The sequence below is a fragment of the Sander lucioperca genome, chromosome 21 (genome assembly GCF_008315115.2).
Source record: "Sander lucioperca isolate FBNREF2018 chromosome 21, SLUC_FBN_1.2, whole genome shotgun sequence".
Taxonomy (NCBI): Eukaryota; Metazoa; Chordata; class Actinopteri; order Perciformes; family Percidae; genus Sander; species Sander lucioperca.
The window spans coordinates 3,147,038-3,165,872 of record NC_050193.1 but is presented as its reverse complement, the minus strand read 5'-3'; the positions used below and the strand labels follow the sequence as shown (position 1 = coordinate 3,165,872).

At 41.3% G+C, this 18,835-nt stretch overlaps 1 protein-coding gene across 1 annotated transcript in view; it reads left to right on the top strand.

The window, feature by feature from the left end:
• Positions 1-18,835, top strand: part of LOC116049982 (keratin, type I cytoskeletal 13-like) — a 511,520-nt gene that overhangs the window by 14,267 nt on the left and 478,418 nt on the right. The window contains exons 7-8 of the mRNA XM_035996645.1: positions 17,541-17,799; positions 18,179-18,261. Of these exons, the coding sequence (XP_035852538.1) occupies positions 17,541-17,799; positions 18,179-18,261 (342 nt within the window). The remainder of the gene's footprint in view (positions 1-17,540; positions 17,800-18,178; positions 18,262-18,835) is intronic.

The window sequence follows — 18,835 nt, the reverse complement described above, 5'->3', positions numbered from 1 at the left end:
AGAGAAATAGGCTATTGTACTTTTTGATCCACTACATTCATCTGACAGCTTTAGTTACTAGTTACTTTACACATTAAGATTCCTGCACACAAAACATATGTTATAAAATCTGATGTTTTATTATGAATGAAACTTGCCAACAATATAACGGCCTACAAGTCCAGCTGAAATGATTAGACCATTAAACACACAACTGTTTGGATCCTTTACATCAGTGGTTCTCAACCTTTTTTGTGCTATAGCCCCCCTATCCATTATCCAGGTCCCTAACCACCCCCCATCAAATAAGATGTAGGCCCCGAATAATAATGTTTACGTCCTAATATTAGGCCTATTACTGTTGTTACTATTATTATAAAAAATAATCAAAAGATCATATCATTGATGACAAACAACATATTTATTAGTTTCCCAGGTATCAAAAAAGCCATGTGAATAGAAATAATATTTACAGGTGTTTAAAAAAATGCCACCATTTGACATTAAATTTAAATTAGGTAACAACAGCCAATCACAACGACTACATATGTAACATTCAAACTTTAATTAGGTATTACAAACACTAACAGTAGCCAATCAGAAACAGCTAGCAATGTTACATTCAAATCTATTTTTCATTCAAATCTAAATCTATAATCGAATTGTTCCAACTGTAGCTTTAATTATTTTTGCACAAAACTCTTACTCAGCAATGATTTGAAAGGCTGTCAACTTGATGATTGAAACCATTATTTGAATTACCTTACTGAATAACAGAGAAATGCAGGGAAACATATTTTGTCTCCACCAAGGTGACATAAACAAGCGCACCCAGTGAAAAGAGATAATGAAGAATACATGACAGGACTTCACATGATAACATTCACAACTTGGATAATTTTTTTCATCCTTACAGACTAAAGGAATATAAATAATTGAGGAATCGACAGCTTCAAAGTTATGAAGCTGCCACTTTGTTCAGTCTCATGTTTACTATGCTGGTTGTTAAATCTGAATCTGTTCCCGCAAAATTAACTGAACAACCTAAATATGTCGAATCTAACTATCATAACGAGGTGCAGCATGCATATGTTGACAAAAGTTTAAACATATAATAATAATCTATACAGCTAAAGTAGGCACAGAGTGGGGGAAGACTCACCTATAGCCACACCAGGCCAGTGACAGGCGATTAATTCGGACTCGGCTTTTATTTGAATTTTTTTTTATGCTTAGAAGAGTATATGTTTGCTATTGCCTGTCTTGCGAGTAAAAACTGTTAGTGTGAAATATAAAGTCTACTTGTGCTACAATTGGGGGGTTAAAGCACCACCCTGCGGCGATTGCTTTTTAAAAAAAATCTGAACGCAGCTTCACGCTGAAGTACGGAGCTCATTTAAGATGATGCTCTGAAGTCCCATTTCCAAAGCTGACAGAAGCACTGAAGAGAAGAAGAGTCAGAGGTTCGGTATACTTCACGTCATTTTGACGTCAAATTGTCGTGTGACAGGTCAACGGCAACTGTAAAGAGGCCTTTATGATGCACTGTCTCGTCCAGTTGCAGTGCCGTAAACTGGCAGGTTTTAATGTTGCAGACCACTGTTTGCAAGTAGTTTAAAATGTAAACATGTATTGTTATTGTGAATCTTTGGTTTAAACTAGCCTTCACACAAACGCCCCACTAGGGCACCTCAACGCCCCCCCTTTCACTGCTTTCCATTTCCTAAAATGGGAGGAGAGTTGTTTACTTTTAATACTTTAACTACATTTTCCTGATAATACTTACAGACTTTTACTGGAGTAACATATTTAATGCAGGACTTTAACTCTGTGGTGTTAGTACTTTTACTGAAATAAAGGATTTGAATACTTCTTCCCTGCCTGTGTCACAATGCAATCTTTAAAACAAAGTCCAGACTGGGACATGCTTGTTAATTTGCTGCTTTTTGGCGCCACCTGCTGGCCACAGATCTCCATACATCCGCTGTTTATCCTGCACATATCTCTTTCCATTGTCGTGCACACTCAAAATATTTTATTGCCTTAGAATTGTGACATTTTAACTCATATTTATCCTTAGTCACAACACCATGCACTAACCTCCATCCTGGACTATACATCTACCCATTGCACACAGTGCTTAACTACTTAAACAGCTGTTTTGTATATATTTGTTTCTGTTTCTGGATTTATTGTTTATTCTTATTAATGTTGTGTGTGTGTGTGTGTGTGTGTGTGTGTGTGTGTATATATGTCTGTCTGTCTGTCCGTGTGTCTGTGTGTGTGTGTGTGTGTGTGTGTGTGTGTGTGTGTGTGTGTGTGTGCATGTCTGTCTGTGTGTGTGTGTGTGTGTCTGTCTGTGTCTGTATGTGTGTGTGTGTGTGTGTGTGTGTGTGTGTGTGTGTGTGTGTGTGTCTGTCTGTGTCTGTATGTGTGTGTGTGTGTGTGTCTGTATGTGTGTGTGTGTGTGTGTGTGTGTGTGTGTGTGTGTGTGTGTGTGTGTGCATGTCTGTCTGTGTGTGTGTGTGTGTGTGTGTGTGTGTGTGTGTGTGTGTGTGTACCGATCACCAAGGGGAATTCCACGTAGGGTAACTACTATGGCAATAAACTCCTTTCTGGTTCTGATTTTGACTAATTTAATCTTTAATCTTTAATCTTTCTTCCTGTTTTAATACCTCATGCCTTAATTTCTTTATTCCACAATCAATTAATTAATTTTTTGTCTCGTCTTTAGGAGGAAGCCACTGTACATACTGCTTGCGTTTGTGACAAATTCACTTTTGAATTGTTGAATATAATAACGTCTGTCATGATTTTTTTTAAATTTAATAGGCTGACTGATTTGTCACAGCAGTTTTTAAAACATACTGTACTAAATATCACTAAAGGGTTTTAAACTGATGGAAAGTGTGTTGGTGCTGACCGCCCTCCTGTGGCAGATGTGAGAAACTGCAGCTCCATCTCTTCACCACATCCTGTTCTGTAAACCATCATGTTACCACTGTCATGTCTTTTCTAACTTTCTAACTTTATGCAGATTCCTCGCTTGAAAGGGATTTAAAGTTATGAACTGGATTTCACTGAACTACCAAACTTTTGACCGTTTTCTTTTGCATCAGCCATTAGTTTGATAGGATTAGGATATTGGTATCTTTTTAGGTCTCTAGATGTTAAGTTCTCTATGTTTAGCTGTTTAGGCTCTACATGAATAACCTCTAAAAACTACTATTCTCACTCCCATCGTGTCACAAAAAGCAACACTTGGTCCAGTATCTTTGGTGTTTGTTATTGATGCAAAAAGTCTCCTTTGGCGACATATATTTGACGCCCTTGGTTGGGACTCTTAAAAATGTATTTATTTAAAAATCTTTTTAAATTCTCCTTTTAAGGGTATTTGTGTTTCACATGTGGTTCATATCAAAATGTTTAAAAACACACTCTGCTTTCTGTAAAGTGAGGCCCACATTTGTTCCAAAACAACGGCTGTGTCTCAAATGCCTACTTGCACACTTCAAACACTTAATTTTAAGTATATAGTGTAGATAACGCAAAAAGTCAGAGCACTGAAAGTACCCGCATGACCCCTTAAAAACGGTCAAAAAGTTCAGTGTTACTGGTTTTTTTTGACCTGGTCCCACTTTGTCAAAAAAAAATAATTATAACTATCTCGTGGCCTCAAGATAGTATCTCGTGGCCTCAAGATAAGTGTATATAAAAGGAGAATGCACAATGGAGCGCATCAAGACATTTAAAGGAATATAAATAATAATAGAAGTTGGTAAATAAACAAGTATATACATGTAAAAAGTATAAATATAGGCTATAAAATATGAAGAAGAATTATAAAGAACTATGGATATGCAGTCTCACGGCAGTTTGTGTAAATGTCACGTTATTTTCTCGGGGAAAGGACGCCGGGAGACGGCTGGGAAACGGCCGAAAATGACGCTCTGTAAGCTGTGAGGCGGCCGCAAGGCGGCCCGCTGGGGACGCGTCACAATAACGGGATGGCGGAGGTTGGGTTTGGAGAAACATAACGGGGAAAGGGCACCTTACCGTGGATTTCCACAGGATGCGAAACGTCTGCGGACCGGCTCCGCTGCGGAACGGCTGCGTGCTCCGCCGTCCAACAATACCCACCAGGTCCGGATTTGTTGCGTAACGGCTGCGGCCAGCCGACCACGAGATCTCGCGAATTCACATATGTTCGTGCGATATAACAGGATGTAGTTTCTATAAACAGAACCACAAAACCAACAACAGTTTGTTTCCATCCAGAGGAGTAGAGGGGAAACAACTCTGTGCTGTGTTTTCAAGGTCTAGTGCAGGGAAATATGACCTGCCGTGAGCACGGTATATTTTATTTTGAAAAGTAACCGGATGTTTTATTTTGTTTCTGTGCTCGACTTCCTGTCCCGCACAATCTGAATTGTGATGAATTGCTGCGGAGCTCTCCGTCGTCTGTCAAAAATAGAAGCTCTGGTATCTGCTCCGGAGGGCTGCGGACTGACGGAACTGGGACGGAGTAGGGACGCAGACGTTCTGCAGTCAGTGGAAATACACACATTGACTTTAATGGAAACCTAATGACTCCGTCGACGTTCCGGAGACGTTCCGCAGACGTTCCGCATCCAGTGGAAATTGCCGGTTACGCACCGGGAGACGGCCGCGGGGGACGCTCCAGAATAACGGGATGGCGGAGGTTGGGTTTGGAGAAACATAACGGGGAAATGGCGCCTTACGCGCCGGGAGACGGCCGCGGGTGACGCGCTCGACTCGCCGCCTCTCAAAATCTGACGAAAATCTTTTAAACTGACCTTTGTCGATCAAAAAAACAAACAGATTCAGCAACTATATAGCCTATTCCTTGCTTAAAATGTTTTCAGAAACACATTTTGTGAACTATTTTCGTAAAATACGAGATCGTATCCGAACGAGCCGCCATTATGGTCTGTTTTGAAATGTGGGCGCAGCCAGACCCACATGACAGGTTCGTCCAATAAGCTGCCATGTGTTGCGTTCGTCCCACTCATCCCGCTTGTCATTTCCGGTAAGTGTTTTAACATAAGTGTTCCTTTTGGGACAATACTAACCATCGAAAGTGGGACTACGGCAGTAAGTGGTCAGTGCACATTAGCAGTGTACTGATGGAAGTATGCAGAATGAGACACAGCCAATGTGCACAGAGACAATTTCGCCCTAAAGCTGAAAAGTTGATGTTCTCTTTTTAAAGTTGCTTGAAAATAATTTACAAATGTAGTGTAACATATGAATAAAAGTAAGTAAGTAAATAAATGTCTAAAATAAAAAAATGTAATATTGCTTTTTTAATACGAGTGTTAGGAAAAGATGGTGGGTGGGGTTAAAAAATGTCAGCTACTGTTGTCTCTCTACATACTACTCTCTACTGTTGTCTCTGTTCATACTACTCTCTACTGTTGTCTCTCTACATACTACTCTCTACTGTTGTCTCTCTACATACTACTCTCTACTGTTGTCTCTCTACATACTACTCTCTACCGTTGTCTCTCTACATACTACTCTCTACCGTTGTCTCTCTACATACTACTCTCTACCGTTGTCTCTCTACATACTACTCTCTACCGTTGTCTCTCTACATACTACTCTCTACTGTTTTCTCTCTACATACTACTCTCTACTGTTGTCTCTCTACATACTACTCTCTACTGTTGTCTCTCTACATACTACTCTCTACTGTTGTCTCTCTACATACTACTCTCTACTGTTGTCTCTCTACATACTACTCTCTACTGTTGTCTCTCTACATACTACTCTCTACTGTTGTCTCTCTTCATACTACTCTCTACCGTTGTCTCTCTACATACTACTCTCTACCGTTGTCTCTCTACATACTACTCTCTACCGTTGTCTCTCTACATACTACTCTCTACCGTTGTCTCTCTACATACTACTCTCTACCGTTGTCTCTCTACATACTACTCTCTACCGTTGTCTCTCTACATACAACTCTCTACCGTTGTCTCTCTACATACTACTCTCTACCGATGTCTCTCTACATACTACTCTCTACTGCTGTCTCTCTACATACTACTCTCTACTGTTGTCTCTCTACATGCTACTCTCTACTGTTGTCTCTCTACATACTACTCTCTACTGCTGTCTCTCTACATACTACTCTCTACTGTTGTCTCTCTACATACTACTCTCTACTGCTGTCTCTCTACATACTACTCTCTACTGTTGTCTCTCTACATACTACTCTCTACTGTGAAATGTTTGTTGCGATTATAAATGAAAGTTTTGACATATATAGAGGGGTAAATGTCAGTAAATCTGAGTAAAATACAGACTTCAGTTATCCCGCCTGATGCGCCGCACGATACACAGACATGGGAAGTAGTTTCTAAATCCCATGACGTCCTCTGGTAATGCAAGTCTCCGTGTGAATAGGGCTGTATTGAAACTGTAACCCCTAAACTCCTGGTTTCTTATCAGAGGGCATGTGCAAGACTACTCCATGAAAGAAAGAAGAGACTCAACACCTTTCTGTCTGTCAGCGGGTTTCTTCCTGGTAGGTAAAAACACAACAAGCTAATACATTGCAAAAAAAACAAAATCTTACCAAGTACATTTGTCTAATTTCTTGTCAAAATATCTTACACAACCACTTAACAAGACCCATTCACGAGTGATATTTCAGTGAGATGTAGGGACTTTTTTTTAGATGATGCATCTTAAATATCTTGATTTTGAGTCATATCTCAGACTAAATAAGCTTTTCTATAACATCTCAAAGGTTTTTAGCTGCTGTTGTATTTGTAAAAGATGGATCACTTTGAGTGAAGATCATATCTTATTTCAAGAAATCTTACCAAGTGAATTTTCACTTGTTTAATTGACAGATTGTTATACTTATTACCACTCCCGTCGCTATGGGCGGGCCATAGGGGGCCGGGCCCGCCCCCAAAAATGCTTGTGCCCCCCCACTTGAGGCACAGATCTCTTAAAAAAATTACTTTAATTTTAATTTTATAATATCATAGTTGCTAATTTTGTGTTGCATTAATGTTGCATTTTTTATCATTAAAACATTAAACATATAAAGAAACAATGGTGTGATTTTGTTTGATTGATGGGAATCTACACTGCAACAGCCTATCACGGCCTTACTAAAAAGAAAATTAAGCTACGTACATGACGTAGCCTACGTCAGTGTAGCCGCTCAACAGTTACCGCGCATTTTTGAAAGCTGGATGAGTTTTCGCTGGCTTACTCGCTTCAGTTCATCATGGATATTCGTAAGTGGTTGAAAAGCCCACCAACAGTCTCCTCTGCCAAATTGGATACACGGACGCCTCCTGATGTTGTAGCTGGAGAAGGAGACCCTGGACGACAGTCTAAGCCTGATGCTAGTAGCTCCGTGGAGCCCGACCCTGGGCCTGGTAGGACCTGCAGGCCAAGTGCAACCGCGACTGGGGAAGCATTTGGGCCACAACTGCCTGTTGAATCAGTGGGTGTGAGTGACCTCAGCACGGACAAACCCAAACAGGTTGTGTTGAGGAAATATCCAGTTAAAATGTTTGGTTCAAAAAAACAATCATTTTCCTCTAGCTGGTATTTGAACAGGGACTGGCTTGAGTACTCGGTGGAAAAGGATTCCGCATTTTGTTATGCCTGCAGGAAATTCAAATCTGTATCATCGGACGCGACCTTCTCCATTAAGGGATTTAATGATTGGAAACATGCAATTGAAACAGGCAAGGGCTTAAATAAGCATGCAGCTTCAAAAGAACATTTAGCATGTGAAGCAATGTGGAGAGATTCAGAAAAACGTAGAGAGACAGGAAAAGAGATTTCCACTCTCTTAAATTCAGAGCAACTGGCTCGCAACAGATACTACATTTCAGGCGTAATTGATATGCTGGAGTTTTTAGTGGTGAATCAGTTACCATTACGTGGAGATAATGCTGGTTTTGCCAGTGTGCTAGATGATAGTAGCTCCATGGGGCTGTTTTTGTCTCTCTTTGAGTACACCATGCGCAAAGATCCCGAACTGACAAGGATTACAAAAACAATCCCACAGAATGCACGCTATACCAGCCCACAGATACAAAACGAGATTATTGAAATGATGAGCAAACTCGTGACAGAGGAGATAGTGAGACAAGTCGGCGATAGCTGGTATTCAATTAAAGTGGATGGCACACGGGATCCTTTAGGCCAAGAAAATATATCTGTAGTTGTGCGTTTTGTTGACGAAAACTATGGTGCGTGTGAGCGCCTCTTGGTAATGGCCACATCTGAGAAAGGTGATACAGAGGCTCTGACAGGTGTCATCATTGATGAGCTCACCAGCGCCGGACTCAGCACGGACAAAATCCTGAGTCAGGTTTATGATGGCGCATCACTCATGTCTGGCAGGCATGGTGGTGTGCAGAAATTGCTCCAAAACAAGCTGGATCGTAACATACCCTATATTCACTGCTTTAATCACCAACTTCATCTGGTCGTGATTCATGCCATGTCCAGTGAAGCAGCTGTCGAGGAATTTTTTGGAGTATGCAACATGCTGTACAACTTCATCAGGAAGCCAACCGTGGCTATTCTGTACAAAGGCGATACCCTGAAACGTCTCTTGGACCAGAGATGGACTGGCCACTTGGCAACGGTCAAAGTTGTGGTGAAGAGTTTTCACGACATATCCACATTACTGACCGAGGTGGAAAACACACGAGGCCTTGGAGCGGAGGTGCGCGTCGAGGCAACGGGGCTGCTTCATGCCATAACGCAGCGCAGTTTTCTTTTCATTGCGCACCTTGTTATGAAACTGTTGTCACTTTTCGAGCCGCCTAACAGACTACTACAGGCCGAAGATATGGACTTGTTAACTGCGGTGACACTTGTGAACAGCGATTCTTACTGCGTGAAGACACTGCGCACAGAAAACGAGTTTTCTGCACTGTGGGATCTCTGCGCTCCTCCAGCATCGGCCACCGAGGCTGTGCCGGTGACCGACCCTGGTCCAAGCAAGAGAAGACGCACAATTAACAAGAACCTCCGCGGATTTGCAGTTGAAGAAACAGTTGGTCAGCCACAAAGCGACATAGACAAGAAGACTGAGTTCATGAGATTGTTTTACAGTGTTATCGATGCTGTGCAAGGAGAGATGAATGCGCGTTTTGGAGAGCGCAGTAGCGAGCTCATTGGTGCACTGGCTGCTTTGAACCCAGAGGCCGAGGATAATTTCCTGGACCCATCAAAGGTAACCCCTCTCCTGGTATTAGCTGGAACTGATGTGGTTGAATCTGAATATACTGTGGCTCGTGAGTTCCTGGTGAAGAAAATGACTGACACCCCGGTTCCCCCCAAAGATGGAAAATGGACAATAGCCAACATCCTCAGCACGTTCAACTGTGCACTCCAGGCTATGCCGACTGTTCTCACAGCCTACACCCTTGCCCTAACTTTAGGAGCTTCCACAGCAATGTGTGAAAACTCATTTTCCACGCTCAAAAGCGTCTTCTCAGAGCATCGGCGCAGTATGCTGCACAAACGCAAGGCCCAGCTGATTCAGCTTGCTTTTGAAAAGGACCTCACTCACAAGTTTAAGTCCGAGTGGAAGGATACTTTGATGAGGAGGTTCTGCTCGGAGAAACGCCGCCTCCCGCTGTACTGACAGGAGGGACTGGACAGAGGACAGCGCTGCCTCCACTCAAAGTACCGGTAGGTTCAAAGTCTCTGTGCGTGTGTATGTGCGTGTGTGTGTGTGTCTCATGGCAATGCATATCCCTCTGTTGACTGCTTTAAAATGCAATGTTTGAGAGATGCTTCTGGTGTTACATCTAATATGTTGTATAGTCAAGTGTTTTATGGATATTCATAACATTGCTTGTATGTAATGTGGTGTAGGCTATAGGCTACCTGGTCATATTGCTGTTGGTTGTTTAACGTCATGATTACGTGCTGCGCGAATAGCGTATACGATTATTATAAATATACGTACTGTAGGCTAATAATAATTGTGCCCTCCCATGCATTTCATATGCCCCCCTTAAGACTGAGGTCTGGCGACGGGTCTGCTTATTACAAGCAAGAAACACCTTGTTTTCAGTGTTTTTATTGACTTAATTCCTTTAGTGGCCTGCTTTCCAGGGTATTAGCTCCTCCTGTGAGTCAATGTGATGACATAAGCTCAGATAGCAAACGTTCCTGAGTTGTGTAACTCGTGTCGGCTCCTAGCGTGTTCCTGGAAGTTGAGAGATCCTCCCAGGACTCGAGGCGTGTCCGGAACTCTTGGCAGCGCCAACGTGCCCATGAGCCAACCACATGCTTCTTTCATTGTTGTTGCTTGGTCGCAAACATTTTTATGAATTGAACACATGAAACTTAACTTGTGTCATGTTTAAAAACTCAGACTTTTTCTCCGCAGAACAAGTACCTTTGCTTTTGATACTTTAATACTTCTGGGAAGCAGAAACTTAATGTTAATGGAGTATTTTTACTTTGAGGTTTCAGTACATTTATTAAGAAATTAATCTGGAAGACTTTCATGTAAAAAAAAAAAGTCTGTTAAATCACTATCTAGCCCATGGCCCACTGATATGCAATATTACAATATTTGAGACGTTTTTGTCCCTTTTTGACATCCTGTAACAGTCTTTATCATTTTGAAAGCTGAACACAACAAATGTTGAGGATGACTCATTGTCACTCAGGCCATCTAAAGAGAGACAGAAACTGTCTGATGTTTCTGTTTTTCAGTCCCATAACATAGGTAGAAACTGTCTGATGTTTCTGTGAACTGAGGGGAAATGACAGAAAGCTAAAGTTATTTTAAAAATCCTCAAAGATTCAGGGCTTTGGAGAAAACATTCAGGGCTGGAGAACCAGATGCTCCGCCCCTGTTCTGGATGTTAACATTATCCCCCGTGAAAATCAAAAACCTTCCACTCTGTGTGGGGATATTTTAATGCCTTCATACCAAACCTAATTACTTGTTTCCCTTTCACAAGTTTATGCAGTTTGTTCTCTTCTGTCACACCGCTGGGGAAGATCCAACAGCCCAAGGGTTAGAAGCTCGCTGACAGAAAGTTTGAGGTCTGAAAAGCTTTGTGTCAGTGATGTTACGCCTATTTGTTCAGACTGTTATGAACCAAGGTCACACCACAACTTATTGTTACAATAAAATAGATTGAAGTAGTTTGTCAAACTCTGCTGAAATACTGAACATATTTTAAAGCCTTGTTAAAGCAACATGATGTAAGAAATGGTATTTTGGGGGGGAATTTGCACCCCTACAGTTTCAGAGTGATTTTAATGATCTCAAAGGTTAGGGTAAGTCTCTCTATAGTCTGGATCAATGGAAGTACATTTCCAGGATAAAGTTTTGCCCCTCACCTCCCTCTCTCTGTGTGTTACCATTCTCAAACTCAATTTTCTTCGGGAAACAGCAACAACCTTCGAGCTAGCAAGCTACACGCTGAAAATGTCAAGTTTTAAAGAAAATTGGGATCGTGCAACAAGGCAGGCCTGCTTGGTTCTTTCAGGGAATGATGAACACATGCTAACACATGCTACCATGCTAAAATGCAAACACATGCTACCATGCTAAAATGCCGACACATGCTACCATGCTAAAATGCAGACACATGCTACCATGCTAAAATGCAAACACATGCTACCATGCTAAAATGCTGACACATGCTACCATGCTAAAATGCAGACACATGCTACCATGCTAAAATGCCGACACATGCTACCATGCTAAAATGCAGACACATGCTACCATGCTAAAATGCCAGCACATGCTACCATGCTTAAATGCCAACATATGCCAACATACAGTACTGTATGCCAACATATGCCAACACATGCCAATATACTGTATGCCAACATATGCCAACAAATGCCAACATATGCCAACATACTGTATGCCAACACATGCCAACATACTGTATGCCAACATATGCCAACATACTGTGTGTCAACATAGGCCAACATACTGAATGCCAACATATGCCAACATACTGTATGCAAACATATGCCAACATACTGGATGCCAACAAGCCGAAAGCCAACATACTGTATGCCAACATATGCCAACATATGCCAACAAACTGAATGCCAACATACTGTATGCCAACATATGCCAACACACTGAATGCCAACATACTGTATGCCAACATATGGTGACATACTGTATGCCAACGCATGCTAACTCTGCTCCTCCTTAGAACCTCTTCAACACACATTAGTCACATACTTAGCTACTTAACTTAAACACAATGATGTTTTTAGATAGTTCCATGGGAATATTCTTTGACATTCTGCACAGCTTTTTGATCAAACTGCCTAATGTGGTTTTTAAGTGGCATATAAAAAGGGCTGCAACTACTGATTAGTTGTTTGGTCTCTAAAATGTCAGAAAATGGTGAAAAATGTGGATCAGTGTTTCCCAAAGCCCAAGATGACGTCCTCAAATGTCTTGTTTTGTCCACGACTCAAAGATATTCAGTTTACTGTCACAGAGGAGAGACGAAACTAGAAACATATTCACATTTAACAAGCTGACATCACACAAGTTTCTCTGTTTCCTCATAAAAAATGACTCAAACTGATTAATAGATTATCTAAATAGTTGGAGATTACTTTAATAGTTGACAACTAATCCATTAATCTTTGCAGCTCTGGTTTTTAGTCCTCTATAATCAAAGTAAGTACTGAGCGCCAGCCTTCCTTTTTTATTCCCAAAGAGAATTATCAGTCTCATCTTGGGTGAACCTCCCACAAATTGCAACAAATGTTTATTACATCACATATTTAGTTAGATAACGCCTACGTTTTAAGACAAAATATTATTGTTTATTGCCGAAGACTTATTTCAGTCATAACAATCTTATCGATGAAGCTCTGCAGCTCTACTGTTATTATTTGTACTCGTTATGCAACACGTGGCGAAACTCTCCTGCAGTTTAACTTCTGTTGTTTTATCAAAGTAATAAAGCACTCTCTGTCAGTTTGGTTAACAAAAGTGTCACGCTTCATATATTAGAAGTTTAGAGAGTTTCTATGAACTGGATAAACCATCGTGTTGGCAGGCGATCTGAGTTGAAGTTGGCTTAAAGACCGGTTGGTCTGGAAGACGAGGATTACAGGCGACGCGCTGAGTAACGGCTCGGCTCCATGGAACACGGCCGTCATTGTATCATAACTGTAGGAGGTCAGGTTCAGAGTGGAGTAACCTCCAGTAACCTTGCCAATTAACCTCTACAGTCAGTCTATGACAAAAATGTCAAAAAAGCAACAAGTACGTTGAAAAAAAAAGGTTAAAAAAAAAGACAAAAACTTGATGTCGAAAAAAAGATGATAAAAAAGGTCAACAAAAGCCACAAAAAAGTTGAGAAAAATCTACAAAAACTTCGGAAAATTGACAAAAAACGAATAACATTTTTAAATGTACCCCCTTTGAGATATTCTTTCAGCCGAGTACCCGTCTGACTACAAGACATTAAGGATGTCATTTTGGGCTTTGGGAAGCAGTGATCCACATTTTTCACCATTTTCCCAAGTACATGTACTCCAGTACTGTACTTCAGTCTAAATGTTGAGGTACTTGTACTTTACTTGAGTCTTTTCTTTTCATACCACTTTCTACTTCTACTCCGCTTCATTTCAGAGAGAAATATTTTACTTTTACTACTACATTCATCTGTTACAGCTTTAGTTACTAGTTACTTTAGTTACTCCACTACATTCATCTGTTACAGCTTTAGTTACTAGTTACTTTAGTTACTCCACTACATTCATCTGTTACAGCTTTAGTTACTAGTTACTTTACACATTAAAATTTCTGCACAACTAGCCAACAATATAATGGCCTACAAATCCAGCTGAGATGATTAGACCATTAAACACACAACTATTTGGATCCTTTACACTTTCTACAATGGGAGGATTGTATTCTGCAAATGGAGCTTTTCACTCCTTTTATTGGTCGTCCTCAGAGTGTGAAGCAGCAATTGTGTGCGGTATTGATTGGGGTGTGATCGACGCTGCCGAGTGATGAAAGACGAGCTGAGGGTGTGTGTGTGGTTTGACAAAGGTTGGAATGGGGAGAGGTGCTCATAAACCGGCTCAACACGGCCAGGGTTTAACTCTGTAAATAGTAACAAATAAGGGAGAGGATTAGATAAAATGCAGTCAGACAGACTGATTGTGTTTAGGGTGCAGGGTTCAGGAAGGGGCCAAAGAAATGGACTCATTCAGAGTGCAAAGGGTAACTTTTTCGTTTTGTTTTTTTCAACCTGGACTCTATGTTCACATGTCTTTATGTCTAAGTGACTGACGGGAACAACAATCTGTGAAACTGGTCCAGTATTAAACAAGAAACAAGCTATAATATAACCCTACAGGACAAATGTTCAGCATCAGTTAGCATCCACTAAAACTTCTGTTTTTGCTGCTGACAGACTCAGATTATTATTCTAAGTGTCTGACAACATTATGAAAGGATCCCTACAGAGATAGACCTTTTAGTTAAAGAGGAAGATCCTTTTAGTTTAACATGAAACAGCCCAGAAATCACCATCACCAAACCCACCTGTTTGTTGCAAAACTGCAAATATGATGTGAAAAACCTAAAAGTCTCTTAGTGCAAATTGTAAGAACAACTGAACTCAAGACTTCAAAAAAAGCTTCAACCAACCAAAATCCGAATTTTGTTAATATTAGAAATGTTCACTCATGGTTACTGGCCTCTGGGCCCAGCCAGAGGTGCCTCCCAAAAAACTAAACTCTGGGTCTTTTTCCCCTCTTATCTCTCCCTCTCTTTCTTCCCTTGACTAATATTGCCTCGCCCTCGCTGACTATTATTCCTTTTCTGTCTGTCTTCACACGTTATTTTCTCTCTTGATTCTTCCTCTCGTCTGTCTCTTTTTCATTTCACAGACTATAAGCATTCTATTTCTTTCTTCCTGTTATGTTTTGTTGAATACTTGCAGGGAACCCAACATGCCGAGACCCTTGAGGGGTTGCTGGGTTTCCTTTGCATGTCCTTTTTTTTTTTTTTAAATCTCTCTTACTAATGTCCTTCACACAAGAAAATCAGCTACGCATGCATGCGCACACCTCTATGCGTATTATGATAAGATAATCTAAGCCAAACATGCCCCCTACCAGGGCTGTAGTCAAGTCCACCTTTGTTGAGTCCAAGACAAGTCCAAGACCAGGACTAGTCGAGACCAAGTCAAGACCGAGTCCAAAGAGGTTCAAGTCCAAGACAAGACGGAGTCCAAAACAGTTCGAGTCCGATTCAAGACCGATGACCAGGACAAAAAAAAAAAAGTCTTATGATGCCTCTGCAGATGTCTTACGAAGTTTGACATTGTCCCACAGGTTTCTGAAATTGTTGCTTTGCAGAATTTGCAGTCTGCCCTGTGTTTCTTTTTAAGTGCAGTGCTGAGAAATTCCTGGTGATTTCTATAACCAAATTTGATTATGGCAGAATTGGCGGACATCTTTGTTTGTTACAGTGTGTGTAAGTCATTGAAAATTAATAATAAGATAATAACGTTAGCAGGGCACGTAGATGCAGGGCGTGCCGTGCGAACAAGATCTAGTGTGTGATTGGTTATCTGGTGGCCAGTGTTTTACTTTCCCACCAATATTATTATAAACATAATAAAGACACCTGGACTTCATCGAGACCAAAAGCCATATTTGGCAAGACCATTGGCAGAGACCGAGACAAGTCCAAGTCCAAATACCAGTGAGTCTGTATATATATATATATATATATATATATATATATATATATATATATATATATATATATATATATATTATATTATTTTATTTTATATTATGTGTCTTTACTTGCACTTGCACTGCACGATGAACACAACTAAGAAAACCTGCAACTCATCTGGACCAAACATTTGTATGTACATATTTTATCATCATCTGCATACAAAATCCTCTACTGTTTTGTTTGTAGTTTAGAATGAAGTTTCTTGCATCAACACACTTCTTTGTGTGTGTGACAGAAGTAATAAACCTGACTTCTTTCATGGTAATTCGAGGATGTAATTTCACGAGCTAGTGTTAACCCTAACTGCTGTGCCTGTAAATGTGTAATCATCTCGCCCACACAGGAACTGACATTTAGAAAAGCTTTCGCTGGAGCTTAACTACACTATACTTGCTGCTAATGAGCGTTTGATTGACTAAACTTTTCCTGCGTGTTTCGACACACAAGTCCCACCTCGGTAATTACAAATCCAAAGGTCGCACAAAGCCCGGAGCTTCTGCACACCTTTGATAACAAAACCTGACACTGTCACGCAAAGTGAGCACTTTAAAAGGTTACATTTTTCCCCTGGTGGAATATAACTAAGTACATGTACTTCAGTACAAATTTTGAGGTACTTGTACTTTACTTGAGTCTTTTCTTTTCAGGCCACTTTTTACTTCTACTCTGCTACATTTCAGAGAGAAATATTGGACTTTATACTCCACTACATTGATCTGTTACAGCTTTAGTTACTAGTTACTTTACACGTTAAGATCTCTGCACACAAAACACATGTAGTTTATAAAATCTGATGGTTGATTCTAAAGTAAACTAGCCAACAATATAACGCCTACAAGTCCAGCTGAGATGATTAGACCATTAAACACACAACTGTTTGGATCCTTTACACTTTCTACAATGTTTTAATACTTTAACTACATTTTCCTGATGATACTTACACACTTTTGACTTTTTAACATTTGAATCTGAATACTTCTTTCTCCTCTGTGAATGTTCTGCCTGTGCAAGAATGCAGGTCTGTTTAAACAGTCGCACATCCCAAAACTGGTTCTGTCATGTGTTCACTGCAGCTCAGAAACATTGCAAAAAATAGATCTATATTCACATCCTCATTCTTTCTCTTCAGGCTGAATCCATCGTAAACTCCAAACAGTCCGCTCACAAAGCTTCCAGTTCACCTGCAACTTTTATGTGATGAACACATGAATGCATCAATACATAAAATATACACTATTCTGAAATAAGCCAAGGGAGGATAGTTCTTTACTTTTAATACTTTAACTACATTTTCCTGATGATACTTACACACTTTTACTGAAGTTCCATTTTTAATGCAGGACTTTTACTGTAACAGAGTTTTTTTCACAGTGTGGTATTGGAACCTCTTCCACTGCTGCATTTTAAAAGTTACATTTTTCCCTGACCCTACCCGGCCACACCTCATACCTGGCGAGCTGCCTCGCCCGCCGCCGCACTGAGTGATTGATGGCTGTTTGGCTGGAAGAGGCTTATAAGAGGAGGCCAAGCCCTGCAGCTCTTCACTCTCTCTGTGTCGCCTCACAGCAGAAAGAAAGATCCATCCATCCATCATGACCTCTTACATGTCTCGCTCTTCCTCCAGCTCCATGAGGAGCTCCAGCGGCTCCCTGATCGGCGGCCTCGGCGGCGGACGGATGTCATCGTCCATGAGGGCTGGCAGCGTGTACGCAGGCGCTGGTGGCGACGGCGTCCGCATCTCCACAGCCGGCAGCGGCCTCAGGGCGAGCATGGGTGGCGGCGGCGGTGGCGTCTCGTCCTCCTTTAGCTACAGCGTGTCCGGCGCCAACGACAGCGTCATCGGCAACGAGAAGTTCACCATGCAGAACCTCAACGACCGCCTGGCCACCTACCTGGCCAAGGTGCGCTCCCTGGAGAAGGCCAACGCCGAGCTGGAGCTCAAGATCAGGCAGTTCCTGGACAGCAAGGTCGGCCCGTCCGCCAGAGACTACAGCGCCCACTACGTCACCATCTCGGACATCACCGCCAAGGTAACAGTCAGCCTCCTCTTCCTCACAGGGAAACAGGTGCAAACTGATGTGATGCAGAGCGGAGGAAGAAAGAAATGTTCACCTGAACGAGAGAGCATTCAGTATGTAGTGAGGGGGGATTACTGCAGCTTTAACTGCACTTTAAAATGTAACTGTTATTCTTGTTTAGTGCTGCCTTTTATATTCAATTATATGTTCAATGTGCTCAGTAAAAGAAAATGCAATATTCAATGTTATTACATATTTTCTTCATATCGTGCAGCCCTATTGATGAATATTATGTATTATTTTGGAAACAAACATTTTGTCATCCTAGAAGAGAAAATGAACACCCTCGATGATGTAACAGTGATGTAATGAGCACTCTGTCTTTCTTCAGATTCAGGCGGCAGTCAAGGCGAACGGAGCGATCCATCTCAGCATCGACAACGCCCGGCTGGCTGCAGACGACTTCAGGGGCAAGTGAGTCTGCGCACCCACACATGCACAAATGCACACACACATGCACGCAGAAACACACAAATACACACATGCACACAGGCACGCACACACAAACGCGCACATGCATACACACATGAACGCACAAATGCATACACACACGAACGCACACATGCACACACACACACATACACACACGAAGCACACATGCACGCACGCACAAACGCACACATGCACACACACTAGGTTACTGCATGATGAGCGAGTTTGATTGAATCAGGGGTTTACACACACACACACACACACACACACACACACACACAGCAGTCTGTGAAACCACAACAGCAAACAACACAGATCGAGGTTGATAACCAGATGAAAGGCTCAGGTGTGAGTTGATTGACAGGTGAGATATTCCTGTCCCATCATGCAACAGCCGGCAACTGAACTCATAAATCAGTTTCTATTTATTAATATTAATAATAATATAGAGGCTTCAACACTCTCTGACACGCAACAGGAAATTAAAGAGCGGATCTGTCCGGATGTTTGTAGTCTGACAGATTCATTCATGCACAAAATATTGACCTGATTACCT